Source organism: Vombatus ursinus, unplaced genomic scaffold (assembly GCF_900497805.2).
Source record: "Vombatus ursinus unplaced genomic scaffold, bare-nosed wombat genome assembly UNPS02014165.1, whole genome shotgun sequence".
NCBI lineage: Eukaryota > Metazoa > Chordata > Mammalia > Diprotodontia > Vombatidae > Vombatus > Vombatus ursinus.
The window spans coordinates 148,656-169,389 of NW_020953943.1; the positions used below are offsets into that span (position 1 = coordinate 148,656).

The window sequence follows — 20,734 nt, forward strand, 5'->3', positions numbered from 1 at the left end:
GGGCCCAAGGGTCCGGCTGCCGCTGCGGTCCGGGGCTCAGAGCCTCCGCCTCCGCCTCGGGCCCAGGCCGCTGTGCGCCCCGAGCCTCGCCGCCATGCCGCTCAGCCGCAGCCTGTCCGTGTCGTCGCTGCCCGGCCTGGAGGACTGGGAGGATGAGCTGGACCTGGACAACGCCGTGCTCTTCGAGGTGGCCTGGGAGGTGGCCAACAAAGGTGAGCGCCCCTCCTCCCCCCGAAGGGGGGGCGGGGTGGGTGACACCCCCTAAAAAGGGGAAGGGGGGGCAGAGTGAGGCGACACCTCCCCTCGGGAAGGAGGCAGACCAGGGCGACCCCTCCGGAAGGGGGGGCGGAATGGGGTGACCTCCGGGGGGTCGATCCCCGGAGAATGGAGCAGGCGGGGGGGGGGGGGGGGCGGGGGGATGGGCGGGGGTGACACCCCCCCAAGGGGACAGGCCAGGGCGACATACTCCCCCAGGTGGAAGGGAGGGGCAGGGTGCTTAGGACACAAGTCCAGGGCCCTGGGGAGGGGACCAAAGACAGGCCCCCCAATGGCCAGGGGCCCGGCTTCCTTGCCTCTTGGACTCCAGGACACTTGACATTTGAAAGGGTGCTAGGCTGAGGGGAAGGGCTGCCGGGGACTCGAGGATGGAAGGACCCCCCCCCTTAGATTTCTTCAAAACCTGAGAGGAGGGGGGGCAAGGTAACTGAGACAGCACCAAGGGGAGGGGCCTTGTTTTGAGCAGCTGGAGCAGTGGCTCTCCAGGAGGGGAGGGGCAGCTGCCTGGGGGCCCTTGGGTCTGGGGAGGGGCAAAGTGGCTCAGACAGGGGGCTACTGGGCACCCCGAGGGAGGCTGGGAAATGGAGCACCCTAGGCTGAAAGTGAAGATGGAAAGTGAAGTCAGCATTCCCAGGCTGGGTTTTGAGGAGGAACTGGCAGCCCTGGACGACAAGGGGGACCCTGGGGTCCCTGGTCTAAAAGAGAGTTGGGGGGCCAAGAAGTGAGGGTCCCCATGGCTGGAATCTCAGGGTCCATGGGACCAAGGGCATATGTGATCTGTATTTCCAGGGTGGGAGATTGGCCAGGGACTAGAGAGGAGACCTAGTCACAGAAGCCTAGGATCTCCAGACTGAGAGCGGAGCTGGGAGGCAGGCAAAAGGAGCATGGGGCTGGGGTCCCTAGGATGCGGGGAGGTGGGGGACTCCAGCCCTGCAGGGCTCTGGGGGGAGTCCGGGCTGCAGGACAGAAAGCTGAGAGAGAGGGGCTGGGGGCAGTGCGCTGGGGTGGGGGGGCTGCCAGGAAGCCCTGGGCTGTAGGGGGTGCCCCTGATGCTGAGTCCTGGTGCCTCAAGGCCAGCCAAGATGCTGGGGTCCTGAGGATTGGGAAATACTCGGGCAGTTTGAGTGTAGGGATGCTGAGACCAGCCAGCCAGAATGAGGGGAGCCCTGGCAGGCCCAGGGAAGGGAGAGGGCCCTGGGGAAGATGTGGTCCGTACCTTCAAGCTCCTCCACCATGGAGGCATCAGGGAGTGGGAAAGAAGTGACTGGTGGGCCAGCCCCCTCCCCCAGGACGGGCCTGACCCCAGCTCTCCGGCAGTGGGGGGCATCTACACTGTGCTTCAGACCAAAGCCAAGGTGACCGGCGATGAGTGGGGAGACAACTACTACCTGGTGGGGCCCTACACGGAGCAGGGAGTGCGGACCCAGGTGGAGCTCCTGGAGCCCCCCACCCCGGCCCTGCGCAGGACCCTGGATTCCATGAACAGCAAGGGCTGCAAGGTAGGAAGGGAAAATGAGGCCCGGATGGGGCCAGGGGCTCACTCAAGGTCAGCAGAGGATGGTGTAGACGCAGCAGGCGTAGTGAGCGCTAAAGCTCAGTGTTCTCTGGGGCACGGCCCCACCACGTATTCCTGTGCACTGCCGGTGCCTGGGTGGAGGCCAGGGAATTGTCACACTGGGGATTTTTGAGTCTTTTCCGGACAGCAGAAGGGCTAAAGCCCCGGGCGTGGGCCTGTCCCCAGAGAACCCCAGGGTACACCTACCCACCCCCCAGGCAGGTGCTGGCCATGTGATGGGAGGAGGGCAGGGTCACAGCCTAAGAATAGCCCCCCTCTCCCCCTGCTGTGGAAAGGGCAGCAAACAGCTGGGAGGGGGGAGGGGCCGTGGGCAGATTTAGAGAGGGCAGCAGGCAAGGGAGGCGGGGGGCGCTGCCACGGGGAGGGGGGAAGGGCAAGGGATGGGTTGACTGCAGGGAGGTGGGGGTGGGGGGGTCAGTAGGCACCTCCCAACCCCAGGGAGCTCTGAGGTGGTGGACAAGGAGGCCCGTCCTTCCTGTTTGAACTAAGCTGATGTGATAGGGAGCTCTCGGCCTGACAGCTCGACATTGGGAGGAGACAGAGAGGGGATGGCAAGGAGGGTCCCTGGGCCCTGCCCACATGCCCACACGCCCCCCAGGTGTACTTCGGCCGCTGGCTGATCGAGGGCAGCCCCCCTGTGGTGCTGCTGGACGTGGGGGCTGCCGCCTGGGCCCTGGAGCGGTGGAAGGGCGAGCTCTGGGACACCTGCAGCATCGGGGTCCCCTGGTACGACCGCGAAGCCAACGACGCAGTCCTCTTTGGTTTTCTCACCACTTGGTTCCTGGGTGAGGTAGGGACCCAAGGGGCCAGCTCCCTGGCCCTGCTCCTCCTCCTCCCGGCCTCCCCGCAGACCCTGGGGCTGAAGGGGTGCGAGCCAGCGGGACCCTCTGTCTCTCTTGCAGTTTTGGGCGCAGAGTGAAGAGAAGCCGTTCATCGTGGGCCATTTCCACGAGTGGCTGGCGGGGGTGGGTCTGTGCCTATGCAGGGCCCGGAAGCTGCCGGTGGCCACCATCTTCACCACGCATGCCACGCTGCTGGGCCGCTACCTCTGCGCCGGGGCCGTGGACTTCTACAACAACCTGGAGAATGTGAGAGGCCCCCCCGGTGGGGGTGGGGGGGTGGCCAGCAGAGGCCTGGGCCGCTGAGCTCCGTGCTCCGCCCTGCAGTTCAACGTGGACAAGGAGGCGGGGGAGCGGCAGATCTACCACCGGTACTGCATGGAGAGAGCAGCCGCCCACTGCGCTCACGTCTTCACCACCGTGTCCCAGATCACAGCCATCGAGGCTCAGCACCTGCTGAAGAGGAAGCCAGGTGAGGAGTACAGGCTGTCCCCCGGGGGCGGGGAGCGGGCTGTCCCCGGGGGGGTGGGGAGCGCCCTCTCCCTGGGAGCTCTGCCCATGGTCTCTCTTCTCCCCAGCTGGGCCGTGGGTCCCCTGAGACCTGCCCGTCTGCCTCAGGGTCCTCCAAATGGGGCCCTCCAAGCACTTGGCCCAGCTCAGCCTGTGCTTAGTGAACGCTTGCTCCCAGCAGCCCCTGCTGCTGTTCCGCTGCCCTAGAAGCAGGGTTTCCATGGTGTCAGGGCCAGGCTCCGGGAAGTGGGCCCTCGTGCCCAGGGTGAGCGAGGTCCCAAGCGCCTCCGTGGCCGTTGGCTCTCCTCTTCCCAGATATCGTGACCCCCAACGGTCTCAACGTGAAGAAGTTCTCGGCCATGCACGAGTTTCAGAACCTGCACGCCCAGAGCAAGGCTCGGATCCAGGAGTTTGTGAGGGGCCATTTCTATGGGTGAGGAGCCCCCTCCGAGGGGCGGGCATTGCTTCTCCCCTTGTATCTCAGTGCTGGGCACTCGGTGGGCCCTTCAGAGATGCCCGGGGATTCTGGGAGGGGCTCTGTGGCCAGCACACGAGGGGTGACTGAGGAAGTCCTCCCACCAGCCACCTGGACTTCAACCTGGACAAGACCCTGTACTTCTTCATCGCCGGCCGCTACGAGTTTTCCAACAAGGGTGCCGACGTCTTCTTGGAGGCCCTGGCCCGCCTCAACTACCTGCTCAGGGTCAGGCACCTGTGGGGTGCTGGCAGGGACGGGGGGGGGGTGCCCACAGAGGTGGGGGGGAGCCCTGATCCCCTCCCTCCTCCCTACCCCGCAGGTGAATGGCAGCGAGCAGACCGTGGTGGCCTTCTTCATCATGCCCGCGAGGACCAACAACTTTAACGTGGAGACCCTCAAGGGCCAGGCGGTGCGGAAGCAGCTCTGGTTAGCCCCGCCCCCGGGCTGCCCTGGCCCCCCGCTGGCCGCCGGCCCAGCTTCTGCTTCCCCTTCCTGCAGGGCCCTGGCTGGGCTCGCTTCCTTTCTCTCCCAAGCACATTTCTTCTTCCTGTACTCCTTCCCTTTTTCTCCTCACCCCCCTTGGGCCCTCCAGCAAGGGCTCCTTTGATGATGAAGCCCCCCTTGTCCCCCCCAGGGACACAGCCAACACGGTGAAGGAGAAGTTCGGGAGAAAGCTCTATGAATCCCTCCTGGTGTGAGTGACGGGGCTGACAGGGTGGGACGGGGGCCTTGTGTCTGCCCTTCCCCTCTGGCTGCTGCCCTGACCCCTGACCCCTGCCCCCTGCACCCCTTCAGCGGCAGCCTCCCAGACGTGAACAAGATGCTGGACAAGGAGGATTTCACCATGATGAAGAGAGCCATCTTCGCCACCCAGGTATGGCCGTCTACCAGCCGGGGCTGGGCTTTGGGGAGCTCTGGGCCACCTGAGCCCTGACCGGCTCTCCTGCTCCCCTCAGCGGCAATCCTTCCCCCCTGTGTGCACCCACAACATGCTGGACGACTCATCGGACCCCATCCTCACTACTATCCGCCGCATCGGCCTCTTCAACAGCAGCGCTGATCGGGTCAAGGTGACATCCGTCCCACAGCCCTCCTAGCGGGGCAATCCCTCATCAAGGGGCTGTCTCACTGCCCTTCTGGGCAAACAAATAGGACCTTATCGGGGTGGGGCAGGGTCCCCTGTGAAACTGACTGACCTTCTGAGGGAAGACCCTTGGCCCAACCCAGTAAAGCCAGGAGTCCCACCCTCCCAGGGTCCTGGGCTTAACCACCCTCCCCTTCCGTCTCTCTCTTCCCCTCTCTCCCCCATCTCTCCCTCCTTCTCCCCCTCTCGCCCTGTCGTTCAAACTGCAGGTGATCTTCCATCCGGAGTTCCTCTCCTCCACCAGCCCCCTGCTCCCAGTAGACTATGAGGAGTTCGTCCGGGGCTGCCACCTGGGAGTTTTCCCCTCCTACTACGAGCCCTGGGGCTACACACCCGGTGAGGGGAGCAGCTAGCAGGGCTGGGGTGCAGGCTGGAGTGGGGCGGGCCCAGGGTGCCGTTCAGGGGTCCCTAACCAGCCCCCCTCTTCCCCAGCGGAATGCACTGTCATGGGGATCCCCAGCATCTCCACCAACCTCTCTGGTTTTGGCTGCTTCATGGAGGAGCACATCGCGGACCCCTCCGCCTACGGTAGGTACCCTCAGGTGAGAACATGCTGGCGAGGCTCGTCCCTCCCCCCCACAACTGAGTGACCCCTTCGTGTGTCCAGGCATCTACATCCTTGACCGGAGGTTCCGAAGCCTGGACGACTCATGCACCCAGCTGACCTCATTCCTGTACAGTTTCTGCCAGCAGAGCCGCAGGCAGCGGATCATTCAGCGGAACCGCACGGAACGGCTCTCGGATCTGCTCGACTGGAAGTATCTAAGCCGGGTAGGACCCCTCCCCCATGCTCCTCTGCTCCCCAGCTCGAGGCCCCACAGTCCCAGGGCAGAGCAGACTCCCCATCAGTCTGCCCCTGGCTAATCCTCCCCCTCTCCTCACCCCCCCAGTATTACATGTTCGCCCGCCACATGGCCCTGGCCAAGGCCTTCCCAGATCATTTCACGTATGAGCCTCACGATGCTGACGCTGTGAGTAGCTGGGGTTCCGGGGGGGGGCATTAGCAAGTGGGGGGCCTGGGCCTAGGGGACCTGCCACAGCCTTTCACTACCCCCTTCCTCCTCCAGACTCAGGGCTTCCGTTACCCACGGCCGGCCTCAGTGCCTCCATCACCTTCACTGTCCCGCCACTCCAGCCCCCACCAGAGTGAGGGGGAAGAAGAGGAAGAGGGGGAGGAGAATGGGTCCCACAAGTCAGGCTACGAGGAGGACAGTGAGCGCTACAACGAGGATGAGGAAGCCGAAAAAGACCGAAGGAACATTCGTGCCCCTGATTGGTCCCGGCGGGCCTCGGCTGCCAAGAGGGGCTCTGTGGATACAGCCCCCTCCAGTTCTCCCAGCACTCCCAGTGAGCCCCTCAGCCCTGCCAGCTCTCTGGGCGAGGAGCGCAACTAAGCAGGGCACGCCAGGCTCTCCCTCCCTTCTTCCTGGCCCCGGGCCTCCAGTTCCTTGATTCTAAATCCAGACAACCCCGTCTGCGTCTGCTGATGTCTTCCAGAGCCTACGTCCTAAGGGATGCCTTGAGGGAGGGTCCCCAAGACCTCCCACCTTTCTACCAGTCTCTGCTCTACAACTCCAGGGGCCCAAGTTTCTGCCTCTGTGTGTCCTCTATGAGAATTCCATCATCCACATTTTAAAGGGCAGTCAGTGGTTGGCTTGGCAGCTCCTGTGGTACACTCCAGGCAGACCCCCACCCCAGGCCGGGACCTGCCACCCTCTCCCTGGTGGCCCCTGCGGCTCCTGGCAGTTTCACTATCATGCACTCCCACATGATCCCCACCCACACCCTTGGCCTGTCCCCACTCCCCTAGAGCCTGGCTATGCTCAAGACCAAGGGCCTTTTGTGTGCCTGTGTGTGTGTGTGTGTGCGTGTGCAATGTCTGTGACATCCCCCAGCCCAGGGGGAGGGCCAACAGCTGGGGAATTAATTATCTGTCCAAGGATGAAAAGAAGGTCTATATATTTAAAGAATAAAAGGTTTTTCACCACCACTGACCTCCCCATGCACTAACTGCCTCCAGTGCTGTGCTTTGCAACCAGGCACCTGGGCCTGGAAGATGCTGGTGTTGAAGGAGCCAGCTCTGCCTTCCTCCCAACCCAAAAGAGCCCGGGCCCAGCGGCTTTAACCAGCTCCTAAAAAGGTGCCACCCCAGGGCCTCCCAAACGAGGCTGTGGTTAAAAGTTGATGATCTTGACCGTCCAGCCCACCCCCACCAGCTGCCCATGGCCCCAAGGAATCATGCAGAGGTGCTAGGTGAGCAGCTGGCTTTATTGGGGGTGCCTTCTTCCTTCTGCCTGGGGGCCGCCTGCCTGGCTGCTCCTCAGTCATGCTTCAGGCTCAGCCTCTCGAACAGGTACTCGCCCAGCCCGGGCTGGGGGTCCACCTGCACATGGCGCAGGGTGGTCAGGTGGTCGCCCAGGCACTTAAGCAGCTTCACCTCCTCGCCCAGGTAGTGGCTCTCCAGGAAGTCGCACAGCTAGGAAAGGGGAGAGGGGCCAGTGAGGGCTGGGCAGGGGGGAAGGGGCCCCAGCCCGCCAAAAGTGGGCAGGAGGCAGAACTGGGTCCCGTGCCAAGCCTGGAGTCCTCTGGGCTACTTACGTGTGGATCCCCTTGGCTCGAGCCCAGGGCGTGCAGCTTCAGGAGGGCTTGATTCAGGCCCTTCTCCAGGTTCAGGGCAGCCTGCATGGCATCCATGCTGCGGCCCCACTCGTCTTGGGCAGGTTTCTGGGAGAGAAGAGAAGGCTTAGGGAAAGGAAACTCCAAAGAACTTCATTTCCCAGAAACCTTTGGGGGCGGCCCAGCGGCTCCCACCAGGGGTGTCTCCGCAGAGGCTTCTGGGAAATGTAGTGCACAGCCTGTTCGCTACCCACCTGCACAGCCTGGAGGAGGACGCGGCCTCCACGCTGGTTCTGGAGCCGCATGAGGCGCTCGGCGCCCTCGCGTTTGTCCTTCGCCAGCTCACGGAAAAAACGCGACACCCTAGGCAGGGCGACATCGTCCCGATCGAAGTAAAAACCCTACGGAAAGCGGGAGCTGGTGAGCGCCCTGGCCAAGTGCACGCATGCGCACCCAGCCGGGGCCAGACGGCACCACCCCCGCGCTTTTCCCAGTTAAACAAGAACAAAGGGCGCGCAGCGGAGCAAAGAAACCTCGAAGGGAGCGACGGGCCGAGCATGCGCAGTCCCTGCGGGTGCAAGGAGCACACGGGGGACCGGGGAGGGGGTCCTGATCGCGGGGGAATCAGGGGAGGGGAGGCGCCCCGAGCCTCACCAGGGACAGGTAGGAGTAAGAGGCCTGCAGGTACAGGTTGGCCAGGCGGTTGACAGCGGCCTCGGCCTCGGAGGAGAAGTTTTGGCGGATCTGGGAGGTGGAGCTCATGGCACCGACGGCGAAGGTGGAGGAGGCTGCTGGTCCCGGAGGCGGGGGGCGGATGGTCCCAGGAGCTAGCGGACTGCAGAAAAGCAAAGGTCAAAAGCGAGGGGAGCTGGGGGACCCCGGATCTGTTCCGTCCAAACACTGTTGAAGCAAGAACCAGAGCGAGGGGGGAACGCGGTGTGAGGAAGTTGCCCGGGACCAAGTTCTTATAGCAAGCAGGCTCGGGGGCGGGGATAAGGAGGCGGGACCTACGGGGCCACGGTCCAATCCCGAGGCGCAGAACGAGAGCCCGGGGATCAGACCGCCAATGGGGGAGCGCGGGCTGGAGGCGGGCGAGCAGAGGCGGGAAAGGGGGGAGGGGAGCCGCGCGTTCCGGGAAGGTCACGTGTGGGTTCAGAGCAAGTTCAAAGCTGAAGGGGGGCCCAGGGCTGCGGGGTCTGGGGGACAAAGGGGCTGGTCGATGAGCGGTCTCGTTGGGCCACGCTCCGGATCCTCGATTGACCCAGGCGGAGACCGAGACCCCAGAGAAGTTTCAGGACTCGCCCGGGGAGAGAACAGACAGTGAGCATCAGAAGCAACACTTGAACCCAGGTCCTAGGATTCCTCCCTCAGTGAGTTCAGCGTCCACTTCGACCGTGGCCTCTCTGGACAGAGGTGGACTGAGGGATTTGGGGAGAATATGGGTGGATGGCGAAGTGGGGAATCGAAGGGGCTTAGGATTAGGAATTGGGGGGGTGGGGGACATCCGAGCTGAGTCACGCTGAGATCAGGGAAAGAGGGGACAGCGCTGAGTCATGCTGAGTCCAGCGCTGGTGTTTGGGGGGGGGGGGTCGGGCATTCCCCGCTAATAGGAACTTCCTCTTTGCTGTTTTGGGGGGAGGGGTGGAGGCTGGGCTAGGGCGCAAACCAGCCCTGATGCAGCTGAGAGGGTCTCCTCCTGCCAGGGAAGCCCCCAGCCCCACCTCCGGGAGAGATGCTGGGTCGGTCTGTTGATATGTCCATGGGGGGCTTTCCCTCCAGGCTGCCCATGCCTGCCCAGCTCCCATTTCCGGTGCCTAGTCTCCTACTCATATGTCCACATATATTTTTGTATGTGTGTCTGTGCGGGGGTCTGTGTGTTGTCTTTCTCTTCTGGAGGCTGGCCTCTGTGTCCCCAGCCTGACCCGTGCTTGTGGACTGGCTGACTGATCCCCACAAAGCAGGCCCTCAATGAGCCTTCCTGCCTCTCCAGCTCCCAGACTCTGGGTGCTTTTTTCCTGTGCCTCCAAACCTGGGTGTCAGTTGGGACTGCTGAGAAAGGGCAGCTGTCTTGCTGGCCAGCAGAGGGGAACAAAACAGCTTCAGGCCTTGGGGTTCAGGTTTATCCATTTACCAACCCCCGCCCCCAGCTCAGACTCAGAGACCTTCCTGCCTGGCCTTTGACCAGAGCCAGGCCCCACCTTCCCACCCCAGCCACACTGGAGCCAAGAGCCAACAGGGAAGTTAACTGGGCCAGGCCCAGATGTAGGAAGCTCCCTGCTTCACCTGGCCCCCTATTTTACAGAAGAGGAAACTGAGGGCTTACCTAAGAAGCCTGTCACACTCTGGGCACTCTCTATACCAACTGTGACTCATTTTGCAGAGGGGGATAAATGAGAGAGGAGCACAGGGTGTGGGGGGGGTCCTCAAAAATAGAGGCATTGCAGCAGGGCCTGCTCCAGAGTTGGTGTTTATTGGCCAAGGCTACTACTCACCCCACCACCCCGTAGCCAGCAGCTTGAGAACATCCAGCTTTGGGGCACTGCCAGAGTCACTGGGATACTCCCCAAAATAATTACAAAAGTAAGAAAAATGTGTCATCCCCCCCATATTGGAAAACCCATAATTTATCCTAAAAACAGACAGTCCAAGCAGAGCTGGAATGAGGGTGGGGGCAGCCAGGCCCCCAAGCCCCCCCTAGGACATCTTCCAGATGGTAAGTGAAGCTGTAAGGATGCCAGCCACGAAGATGGTAACTGTCTGCCAGGTCGGTGTCCCGAAGTAAGAGAGGAGGCCATCCTAGGGGTAGAGCCAAGGAGATTACCAGGAAGTTAGGGCTCTCCAGGAGAGGGGGGGGAAGAAAGGCTGGAGGGGCAAGGAGGTCAAGAAAGGGGGGGGGCCCTGGGAAGAGGTGGGGCATTAAGCACTTGAGGTCACTGGGAGGTCAAGGGGGGGGCGGTGCTCACCCAGCCACCCTGCTCCTGGATCCAGGTGAGCAGCCGCTCTCTCAGGAAGTCTAGGGTCCAGCCCATGATGGTTCGGATCAGCTCTGGGACCTTGGTGCAGAGCGCCTGGCCGGAGGGAGAGGAAAGGAGGTCGGGAGTGCAGCCGACCGACCAGCCCCGGACAGCGATTCAGGGACCCCCGGCAGCAGGGGGGGTCCGCCCCGCCCCCACACACACACACCTTGAGCACAAGCTTGCTGGCAAAGTAGAAGAGAGCCACGACCCGGCCCCAGTTAAAGTTGCCGTCGGAGAACATCTCGGCGGCAACTCGGAAGAAGACCTCCCGGGGAGAGTCGGTCTCCACGGCGGCGATCATCCTGCGGGGGGAAGGAGCCATTCAGAGGGACTGGGGGCCGCACGGGCGGCGGGGGGGGGGGGGGCCCGGCCAGGCCAGGGCAGCGGCTACCTCTGCAGCTCCATGTTGCTGTCCAGCTCGTCCCCGATCCTGCGTAGGCACTCGGTCAGCCGCTTGGTCCGGGGGTCCGAGGGCAGCGGGGCCGAGTCTCCCATGGAATCCAGGACCAGCTCAGGGGCGCCCCCCGCCACCCGGCCCGCGCGGTCCTGGATGAACCTGCGCGGAGAGTGGGGGGCTCAGCGCAGCCTCGGCGCCTTCCGGGCCCCGGAGACCCCTCCCGGCGCGCGGGTGCCCCCCGGCCCCAGGCTCACCCCTGCAGCAGCACGGCCCCGGTCCTCATGATCTGCTCGCCGCTCGTGGCCTCTGCGGGAAGGAAGACACCGGGGGTCGGCGGGCTGGGGCGCCCGCCGGCCCGGGGCCCCCCGCCCCTCCCTCCCGGCCCGGCCCCCGGGGCAGCGGCAAGTCCGGGCAGGCCCAGCCGGCCAGGGAGCCGCGGGCCGGAGCCCAGTCCCCGGAGCCGCCGCGCCCCCGGCCTGCGGGCCCGGCCCGACCCAGCCGCTCCCGCGAGCGCTCTCCGTACCCGGATCGCCCCCGCCTCGCGGCTGCTCCCCGGAGCCGTCCATCGCGCTGCTGCCGCCGCCGCCGCCTCCTCTGGCCGGGCGCGCCCGGGAGGCGGAGGAGTGCCCGCGGCCCCTCCCCGCGCACCGCCTCCGTCACGTGACGCCCCCGGCCCAGCCAGCGCGCCGCCCCCGTCACGTGACGCGCCTTCCCGGGGTAAGCAAAGTCGGCACGTGTCTGCGGGAGCCCCGCCTCCTCGGCGCTCCCGCGCTTTCTTCTTAAAGGGGCCGTGCCTTTGTTCTTTGGGGCCTTCATTTCCCACCCCCCCTGGATTTCGGAGGCATCCAGGCCGGCGCGGGTACCCACCCCAGGGTCCCCGGTGCTGCCCAATCTGTCGAGCAGCCAACAGGCATTCCTGAAGTGCCTACTGTGCCTGCCCTCAGGAGGCTTCCATTCTCAGCTCAACTCCCTCCTGTCCGCTTCCCCGGGCCTTCATCCCGCATATCTTTAGTACCGGGTGCTGTGTGGGGTGCCCCACCCCCCCCGCCGCCCGCGCCCCAGGACAAAGACCGTCTGGGGCCCTTCCTTGTGTCCTCTGCGCTTAGCACAGTGTCAGGCCCGGAGGAGACGCATAGTAAATGCCTGCTACACCCGCATGGGGCGAGGCCAAGAACGAGAGGAGCCTTATTCAGGGGCGGCGTCTGGAGCCGACGTCAGCCAAGGCTGGGAGCTGGACTCTGACGCCCCTGGAGCTGGGGCTGCCGGATGGCTGGTCCCCTCCCGGGGCCAAGCCCCGCCCCTCCGGAAGCCCCACCCCCTCGCGAGCGTGGGGCGGGGCCTCCGGAGAGGAGCCGTGCCCTGGGGGCGTGTTCCTAGGCCGGCTCCTCGGGCCGTCCTCCAGCCCGCTTCCTTTAGACACCACCTCCTCCTACATCTCTAGCTACAAAGTGGCTGCCAAAGGAATGTCTACCATTATGTCAGCGGTACAAGGCATCTACGTGAAAACTGACCTCCCCGTGGGTACAGAAAGGCAGACGTATTAATGGGAACCTAAATCATCTAATTCTAAAGAATGACTGGGTCAAAGAGCAAATCATAAAAGCAAATGATGTCATTAAAGAGAATGGCAACAATGAGCCAACATACCAAATTTTATGGGATGCAGCCAATGCAGTACTTCGGGAGAAAATTTATATCTCTCAAAGCTCACATCAATAAAATGGAGAAACAGCAGATCAAAGAATTGGGAATGCAGCTTTTAAAAAATCTAGAAAAAGGACAAATTACAAATCCCCAATTAAACACCAAATTGGAAATCCTGAAAATCAAAGGAGAAATTAATAATATTGAAAGAAAAACATTGAAATAATAAATAAAACGGAGCTGATTTTATGAAAAAAAATCAATAAAATAGATATACTTGGTTAATTTGATTTTTTAAAAAAGAGGAAAACCAAATTACCAGTATCAAAAATGAAAAGGGTGAATTCACCATCAATGAAAAGGAAATCAAAGCAATTATTAGGAGCTATTTCGTCCAATTATATGCCAATAAATCTGACGATCTAAAGGAATTGGATAAATATTTACAAAAATATAAATTGGCCAGATTAACAGAAAAGAAAATAGAATACTTAATCCTATCTTTAAAAAAGAAATTAAACAAACCATCAATGAGCTCCCTAAGGAAAAAATCCCCAGGACCAGATGGATTCACAAGTGAATTCTACAAAACATTTAGAGATCAGTTAATTCCAATATATAAATTATTTGGTTAAGTAAAGGAGTCTTACCAAATTCTTTTTAGAACACAAATATGGTGTTGATAGCTAAACTAGAAAGAGCAAAAACGGAAAGAAAACTATAGACAATTTCACTAATGAATATTAATCCAAAAATTTTAAATTAAAATACTAGCAAGGAGATTACAGCAATATATCAAAAAGATTGCACACTATGACCAGGTGGGACATATATCTGGAATACAGGGCTGGTTCGATATTAGGAAAATGATCAACATAATTGACCACATCAATAATAAACCCAACAAAAAGCACATGATTATCTCAATAGATGCAGAAAAAGCTTTTGACAAAGTACCGCACCTATTCCTGTTAAAAACTTTAGAAAGTCTAGAAATAATGGAGCTTTCATTAAAATGATAAATAGTATCTATCTAAAGCCATCAGTAAGCATGATCTATAATGACTCTAAGCTAGAAGCCTTGCCAGTAAGAACAGGGGTGAAGCAAGGATGCCCCTTATCTCCACTATTATTCAATATTGTACTAGAAATGCTAACTACATCAATAAGAGCCGGAAAAGAATTTGAAGGAATTAGAATACGCAATGAGGAAAGAAAGCTATTACCCTTTGCAGATGATATGATGTTATACTTAAGAGAATCAACTATGCTTGTTGTCCTTTCTTCTCAAAGAGAACCAAAATGGCATCACTTTGTTGGAGTCGAGTTGCAATGCGTTCCACTGTGGCTGATCAGACCAATAAAAGCTCAGAATGCTCTACTTCAGATTGGGTACAAATAGGTCCTGTGAACGTTTGGGGTGGATTCTCTAAATCGGTGCATCTCGAATTTCTTTTGAGCTACTTCAATTCTGCGTTACTCATAGAGTACAGTACTTTCTCTGATGAGGGCCCATCATGTTGGGTGGTCCTGTGCCAGTGTCTCCCGTGTCACACTATTCCAAAATTCTTAAGAGAGACCTTGAGAGGGTTTGTGTATCTCTCTCTCTCTCTCTCTCTCTCTTTTCTTTTTTTTTAGTGAGGCAATCGGGGTTAAGTGACTTGCTCAAGGTCATACAGCTAGTAAGTGTCAAGTGTTTGGTCTGAGGCCGAATTTGAACTGAGGTCCTCCTGACTGTATCTCTTCTTCTGAGCACCATGTGAGCTCTTGCACTGTGTGAGTTCTCCATAAAATAATCTTTTAGGTAAGGGTAATAGTTGAAATAATTAACAACTTTAGCAAAGTTGCAAGATACAAAAAAACAAACACATAAATCATTAGCATTTCTGTATATTATGAACAAAGTCCAGCAGCAAGAGATAGAAAGAGAAATTCTGTTTAAAATAACTACAGACAATATGAAATACTTGGAAGTCTTTCTGCCAAGAGAAACCCAGAGACTATATGAACGCAATTACAAAACACTCTTAATAAAAATAACATCAGATAGAAATAATTTGAAAAATATTAATTGCTCATGGGTAGGCCAAGCCAATATAAGGAAAATGACAATACTACCTGTATTAATTTACTTATTCAGTGCCATTCTAATCAAACTACCAAAAAATCATTTTATAGAACTAGGAAAAATCACAGAATTTATCTGGAGGAATAAATGGTGAAGAATACAAGGGAATCAATGGGGGAGGGGGGATGTAAAGGAAACATAAAGCATAGCTGAACCAGATCTCAAAATATTATGAAACAGTAATCATCAAAACAATCTGGTACTGGTAAAGAATAGACTGGCAGATCAGTGGAATAGATTGGACACACAATACACAGTAGTAAATGACCATGGTAATCTGATGTTTCATAAACCCAAAGATTCAAGCTTTCAGGATAAGAACTCACTATGACAAAAACTGCTGGGAAAACTGGAAAGCAGTTGGGCAGAAACTAGGCATAGACCAACAGCTCACATCATATACCAAGATAAGATCAAAATAGGTACATGATTTAGACATAAAGAGTCATACCATAAGCAAATTAGGGAAGTATGGAATAGTTTGCATGTCAGATCTATAGATAAGGGAAGAATTTTGGACTAAAGAAGAGATAGAAAGCATTAAGAGATGCAAAATAGATCAGTTCTATTACATCAAATTAAAAAGTTGCTGCACATTACAAAACCAATGAAACAAAGATTAGAAGGAAAGCAGAAAACTGGGTAGGGGAAGGGGAATTTTTATACCAAGTTTCTCTGTTAAAGGCCTCGTTCTCAAATATACAGAGAACTGAGTCAAATTTATGAAAAGATGAGTCATTTCCCCAACCGATGAATGGTCAAAGGATATGAACAGGCAGTTTTCAGAAGAAGAAATCAAAGCTCTCTATAATCACATGAAAAAATACTCTAAATCACTATTGATTAGAGAAATGCAAATAAAAACAACTCAGGTACCACCACATACGTATCAGACTGGCTAATATGACAGAAAGGGAAAATGACAAATGTTGGAGGGGATGTGGGAAAATTTGGACACTAATGCAGTGTTGGCAGAGTTATGAAATGATCCAACCATTCTTTAAGCAATGTGCAACTACACCCATAGAGTTGTAAATTGTGCGTATCCTTTGACCCAGCAATACCACTACTAGGTCTGTATCCCAAAGAGATTAAAAAAGGAAAATGACCTCTATGCACCAAACTATTTATAGCAGCTCTTTTTGTGGTGGAAGAGAATTGGAAATTAAGGGGATGCCCATCAATTGGAGAATGACTGAATAAGTTGTGGTATATGATTGTGATGGAATACTATTGTGCCATGAGAAATGATGAGAAGGATACTTTCGGGAAAACTTAAACATGAACTGATGCGGAGTGAAGTGAGCAGAACCAGGAAAACATTGTACACAGTAACAGCAACATTGTATGATGATCAACTGTGAATGACTTAATTATTCTCAGCAATACAATGATCAAAGACAACTCTTAAGGACTTATGATGAAAAATTCTTTCTGTCCCCAGAGAAAGAATTGATGAAGTTTGAATTCAGATCAAAGCATACTTTTTTTTTTACTTTATTTTTCTTGGGGTCTTTTCTTTTAGTCTGTGTTTTCTTTCACAACATTGCTAATGTGGAAATATTTTGCATGACTGCACATGTATAACATATATTAAATTGACTGCCTTCTTAAGGAGCGGGGAGAGAGAATTTGGATCTCAAAGTTTCAAAAAATCAATGTTAAAAGTTTTTACATGTAATTGGAAAAAATAAAATATTAAAAGCAACAACAACAATATTACCAAAGAAAAAAAAGAAATATATTGTAGGGGGGGACAGGGTGGTGCAGCACTACCACCTGGGAAGATTTGCAAAAAACAATTGTTTGGAGAAAAGAGGCAGCAGCTACAAAAAGCTGAACTGGAGAGGAAATGGGGGGTTGGGGAGAAGGGGAACGGGGAAAGGGAGGGTGACTGCATCCACCTGGAAAGGGTCATCCAGTCTGCTCAAAGACCCCCAGGGAGGGGGAGTTCTTTGAGGAAAGGGATTATTTTCTGCCTTTCTTTGCATCACCAGCTCTTAGCACAGCCTGACACATAGTAGGTGCTTAATCAGTGTTTATAGAGAGACTAAAGTAAGACAACTGATTCTGCTTTGTGGACAGCTCTCAAGGTTCGGCAATTTTTCCTGATCTGAAGACTGAGTCCACCTTTCAGCAATTTCCACCAGCTGCCCCAAATAGGAAGAAAATCAGCTGCGAGAGGTCTTGATCATCATGCAATCCAAACCTTCCCTCACCCTACCCTCATTTTGCAGGAAGGTCAACCGAGGCCAGGAGTACAGAACTGACTTTCTCCAGACCACACAGTTACATTGAGCGTTAGAGTCTAACCCTCACCACAATTGTGCGGAAAAATACACAGAACCGCAAAGGAAAGGAAAAGAAAGGCCCAGATTTACTTAAAGCAGGTGCAGAATCAGCCCCTGCTCCTCTTTCTTGCTTCCCAGTGCCAAAGAAAGTCATTCTGGAGGGGGTGGGGAGGAGGGAGAAGCTAGCAAGGGACCTCTGATGCAAATAGATCAGATGCCAAAAGGTTTAGTTGAAATTGTTGGACTTCATCTTGTTGGATATGGGAGGGGGAAGGGGAGAGAAGAGATCCTGTCTCGGTTTAAAAAAAAAACTTCAACCTCTTTTTTGCTTTCTTATTTAATCTACTTCCCATTTATTTTTGACATCGATTTTCTTCAAGCAACAACAATCTACCTTCTCTCCCTCCCACCTCCTTACCTCTCCCCCAATGAAAATGAAAGAAAAACAACAAAATTCCAGACAGACAGGGAGATGGGGGAGAGCGAGAGGGAGGGAGGAAGACTGAGAGGGAGAGAGATGGAGAGAGACAGAAAGAGAAAAAATAGGGAGAATGAGACAGAGAGACACAGAGAGAGAGTAGGAAGAAAGAGATACAGAAAGAGATACGGGGCACAGAGACAGAAATAGACAGAGGCAGAGAGAGACAGTAGGGAGAAAGACAGAAAGAGAAAGAGTAGGGGAAAAGAGAGAGAGTAGGGAGAACGAGACAGAGACAGAGAGAAATAGCAGGAACAGAGATAAAGAGAGAGGAGGGAGGGAGGGGCGCAGAGACAGAGCAGGGAGAAAGAGACTGAGCCAGAACCCCTCCCACGGGGCTTAAGTCTCAGCCTGGCCCTGCTCAGTAGCTCGTGGGCTCGGGGAACATTGGCTGCTGCTCTGGCCCTGGCCCATGCCACCCTCAGGGATGAAGGGCTAGTCCTAGCCTTGGTCAGAACTCCCGGACCTAAGCCATTAGAGGAACAGAATAAAGGAAGTCCTCCTTCTCACTGGAATCCCAGGCTCCTCAGGCAGGCCCTTGCCTTCTAGTCCTGAATCACTGCCCGGGGCTGGGCCAGTCAGGGTGTTCCAAGGCTAAACAGGAGGGGCATGGTGGTCTTGGGGCTCCCTATCACTAGGTCAGGAATCTTCGTCACAGATCTGATCATCAGCTCATGAACTTGTGACCCCAGCTTGGGCACCCATCTACTAACTGGGTCTGGTTATGTCAGGAAGGGAGAACATCAAGAGTCCTGTAAGGCAACTCTTGAGCTAGCATGAACACCAACACTGGCTGCATTGGCTCCAGCACTCCAGCTCCTTAGTACTGTTAAATGGCTCAGCCCCTGAAACAGGGAGGGTTTTATCACTGGAGAAGAGGACCATGGAACCTCTATGACATGCACCTGAAACAGCCTCGAGGGGATGTTTCCTCCATTTGAATGTGAGCATCTTGAAGGCAGGAAATGCATTGCTTTTCTGTTTGTATCCCCAGAGCTTAACAGAGTGCTTTTCACAGAGCAAACACCTAATCAATGCTTTTTCATTCATTCATTCATTCATTCATCCGTCCATCCATTTGCAGAGAGGGGCTGTTTAGCCCTGCCATGTCTACCTGACATAAAGCTGGGGGATTGTTTTTGAACCCTCGTCAAAAGTGGATTTGGGGAACCTAAGAGTGGTTTAGGGCAGCTAGGCGGCGCCAAAGTGCATAGAATGCAGCCTCAGACACTTACTAGCTGTGTGACCCTGGACAAGTCACTTAACCCTGTTGGCCTCAGTTTCCTCATCTGTAAAATGAGCTGGAGAAGGAAATGGCAGACCACTCCAGTATCTTTACCAAGAAAGCCCCAAATGGGATCAAGAAAAGTCAGACACAGAGCGCACAGAGATGAGGATGGAAGCGGGTGGGGACGTGCAGGCGGCGGAGCGGGACTGGGGGCCCCACGCGCCGCCCGTTGTCCCAGCGACCGGGCCGGGCCTCGGGGGAACCGCGGCACGCGCCCCGGGCAGCTGGGGCAGGTGGGTCAGGCTCAACGTGGGGGGCACGATCTTTCTGACCACCCGGCAGACGCTGTGCCGCGAACGGAAGTCCTTCCTGAGCAGTCTTTGCCAGGGGCAGGAGCTACAGTCCGACCGGGATGAAACAGGAGCATATCTCATAGACCGGGATCCCACCGACTTTGGCCCAATCCTGAATTTCCTTCGTCATGGCAAGCTCGTTTTGGACAAGAACATGGCTGAAGAGGGAGTCCTGGAGGAAGAGGAATTCTATAACATTGGCCTCTTGATTAGAATCATCAAAGACAGACCAGAGGAGAAGGGCTACGCGGTGACCCAGGTGCCTAAGCACGTGTACCGGGTCCCGCAATGTCACGAGGAAGAGTTCACTCCGATGTCTCCACCATGTCTGATGGTTGGAGGTTTGAGCAGCTAGTGAACATTGGGTCACCTTATAACTATGGGAATGAGGACCAGGCAGAATTGCTGTGTGGCGTCTCCAAGGAGCTATACAACTCTCCCAATGGACTGAGTTCAGAGTCCAGCAGCGAAGCCAAGAGCACGGAGGAGGAGCTGGAGGAGGAGGTGCAGGTGGAACCCGAGGCAGATTCGGACGAGCAAGGTGCAGCAACCCCCTGAGGAAAATTATTTTAGTAAAAGCCTGAGCGTTAAAAAAAAAAAGAATAGTCAGACACAATTGAAAAATGACTGAACAACAAAGAAGGGTCTATTGGGAGTTGACATAATTAACTTACTTGGTTCTAAACTAGCCGTTTCATTGCCGATCAATTTAGCAGGCACTGCAGGCTTACTTCTTTGAAAGTCTCCTCTTTGGAGGACTTTGATAGTTCAAGGAAGTCTATCCCTGTTGTTGGTCATGTGTGGCCAAGGGCGGTCCCTTGGATCTGGTTTGAAGGTGTGCTGACAAGGACACAGGCCTTCTTTTGTAACAAGTAACAAGCATCCCTTCTCTCTGTACATGACTAAGGGAGACATTTCTTTTTTTATTTATTCATTTATTTATTTTTAGTATACAACATTCACTTCCACAAGGCTTGGAGTTCCAAATTTTCTCCCCATCTCTTCCCTCTCACATCCCAAGATAGCATGCATTCTGATTACCCCTTTACCCAATATGCCCTCTCTTCTGTCACTCTTCCTCTCTTATCCTCTTCCCCTTCTATTTGCCTGTAGTGTAAGATAGATTTCTATATCCCATTGCCTGTGTATATTATTTCCCAGTTGCATGTAAAAATAATTTTTAACAAGTGTTTTCAAAACTTTGAGTTTCAAATTCTCTCCCTCCCTCCCCACCCACCTTCATTCAGAAGGCACAAAATTTGTTATAGGTTATACATGTGTAGTCATGCAAAACACTTCCATAATAGTCATGCTGTGAAAGACTATGTTTCCCTCCATCCTATCCCACCTCCCATTTATTCTATTCTCTCCTTTGACCCTTTCCCTCTTCAAATGTTTTTGCTTCTGATTATCCCCTCCCCCAATCTGCTCTCCCTTCTATCACCCCCCCTTATCCCCTTCCCCCTATTTTCCTGTAGGGTAAAATAGATTTCTATACCCAATTTAGTGTGTATGTTATTCCCTCCTTAAGCCAAATCTGATGAAAGGTTCACTCATTCCCTCTCAACTCCCCCCTCTTCCCCTCCACTGTAAAAGCTTTTTCTTGTCTGTTTTATGTAAGATAATTTACCTCATTGTACCTCTCCCTTTCTCCTTCTCCCAGTGCATTCCTCTCTCTCACCCCTTAATTTTATTTTTTAGATATCATCCCTTCATATTCAACTCACCCTGTGCTCTCTGTCTATATATATTCCTTCCA

General features: G+C 55.1%; 3 protein-coding genes and 1 pseudogene across 3 annotated transcripts; 2 read left to right on the forward strand and 2 right to left on the reverse strand.

Moving 5' to 3' along the window:
• Positions 1-80: 80 nt before the first annotated feature.
• Positions 81-6,829, forward strand: GYS1 (glycogen synthase 1). The gene is made up of 16 exons (XM_027859282.1): positions 81-212; positions 1,594-1,775; positions 2,451-2,642; positions 2,755-2,940; positions 3,019-3,163; positions 3,517-3,634; positions 3,784-3,904; positions 3,999-4,105; positions 4,314-4,373; positions 4,475-4,553; positions 4,636-4,749; positions 5,033-5,159; positions 5,256-5,351; positions 5,431-5,594; positions 5,714-5,794; positions 5,891-6,829. The coding sequence occupies exons 1-16, from the start codon at positions 95-97 to the stop codon at positions 6,215-6,217; spliced, it is 2,217 nt and encodes a 738-aa protein (XP_027715083.1). The 5' UTR covers positions 81-94; the 3' UTR covers positions 6,218-6,829.
• Positions 6,830-7,070: 241 nt separating this feature from the next.
• Positions 7,071-8,390, reverse strand: FTL (ferritin light chain). The gene is made up of 4 exons (XM_027859283.1): positions 8,094-8,390; positions 7,694-7,840; positions 7,422-7,547; positions 7,071-7,299 (listed from the first exon to the last, which is right to left on the reverse strand). The coding sequence occupies exons 1-4, from the start codon at positions 8,199-8,201 to the stop codon at positions 7,144-7,146; spliced, it is 537 nt and encodes a 178-aa protein (XP_027715084.1). The 5' UTR covers positions 8,202-8,390; the 3' UTR covers positions 7,071-7,143.
• A 1,498-nt stretch (positions 8,391-9,888) lies between these two features.
• On the reverse strand, positions 9,889-11,440 carry BAX (BCL2 associated X, apoptosis regulator). Its single transcript, XM_027859246.1, has 6 exons — positions 11,377-11,440; positions 11,108-11,159; positions 10,848-11,012; positions 10,623-10,758; positions 10,403-10,507; positions 9,889-10,235 (listed from the first exon to the last, which is right to left on the reverse strand). The coding sequence occupies exons 1-6, from the start codon at positions 11,417-11,419 to the stop codon at positions 10,134-10,136; spliced, it is 603 nt and encodes a 200-aa protein (XP_027715047.1). The 5' UTR covers positions 11,420-11,440; the 3' UTR covers positions 9,889-10,133.
• Positions 11,441-18,784: 7,344 nt separating this feature from the next.
• On the forward strand, positions 18,785-19,533 carry LOC114041076 (annotated as a pseudogene).
• Positions 19,534-20,734: the final 1,201 nt, after the last annotated feature.

Coding starts and splice junctions, on each gene's coding strand:
- GYS1 (XM_027859282.1), top strand. CDS start 95: ATGCCGCTCAGCCGCAGCCTGTCCGTGTCGTCGCTGCCCGGCCTGGAG. Junction 3,164..3,516: donor CCTGCTGAAGAGGAAGCCAG/GTGAGGAGTACA, acceptor TCCTCTTCCCAG/ATATCGTGACCCCCAACGGT. Junction 5,352..5,430: donor CGCGGACCCCTCCGCCTACG/GTAGGTACCCTC, acceptor TCGTGTGTCCAG/GCATCTACATCCTTGACCGG.
- FTL (XM_027859283.1), bottom strand. CDS start 8,201: ATGAGCTCCACCTCCCAGATCCGCCAAAACTTCTCCTCCGAGGCCGAG. Junction 7,841..8,093: donor CTTACTCCTACCTGTCCCTG/GTGAGGCTCGGG, acceptor CGCTTTCCGTAG/GGTTTTTACTTCGATCGGGA. Junction 7,300..7,421: donor CGAGCCAAGGGGATCCACAC/GTAAGTAGCCCA, acceptor CCCCTTTCCTAG/CTGTGCGACTTCCTGGAGAG.
- BAX (XM_027859246.1), bottom strand. CDS start 11,419: ATGGACGGCTCCGGGGAGCAGCCGCGAGGCGGGGGCGATCCGG. Junction 10,759..10,847: donor AGCAACATGGAGCTGCAGAG/GTAGCCGCTGCC, acceptor TTCCCCCCGCAG/GATGATCGCCGCCGTGGAGA. Junction 10,508..10,622: donor CCAGCAAGCTTGTGCTCAAG/GTGTGTGTGTGT, acceptor CCCTCCGGCCAG/GCGCTCTGCACCAAGGTCCC.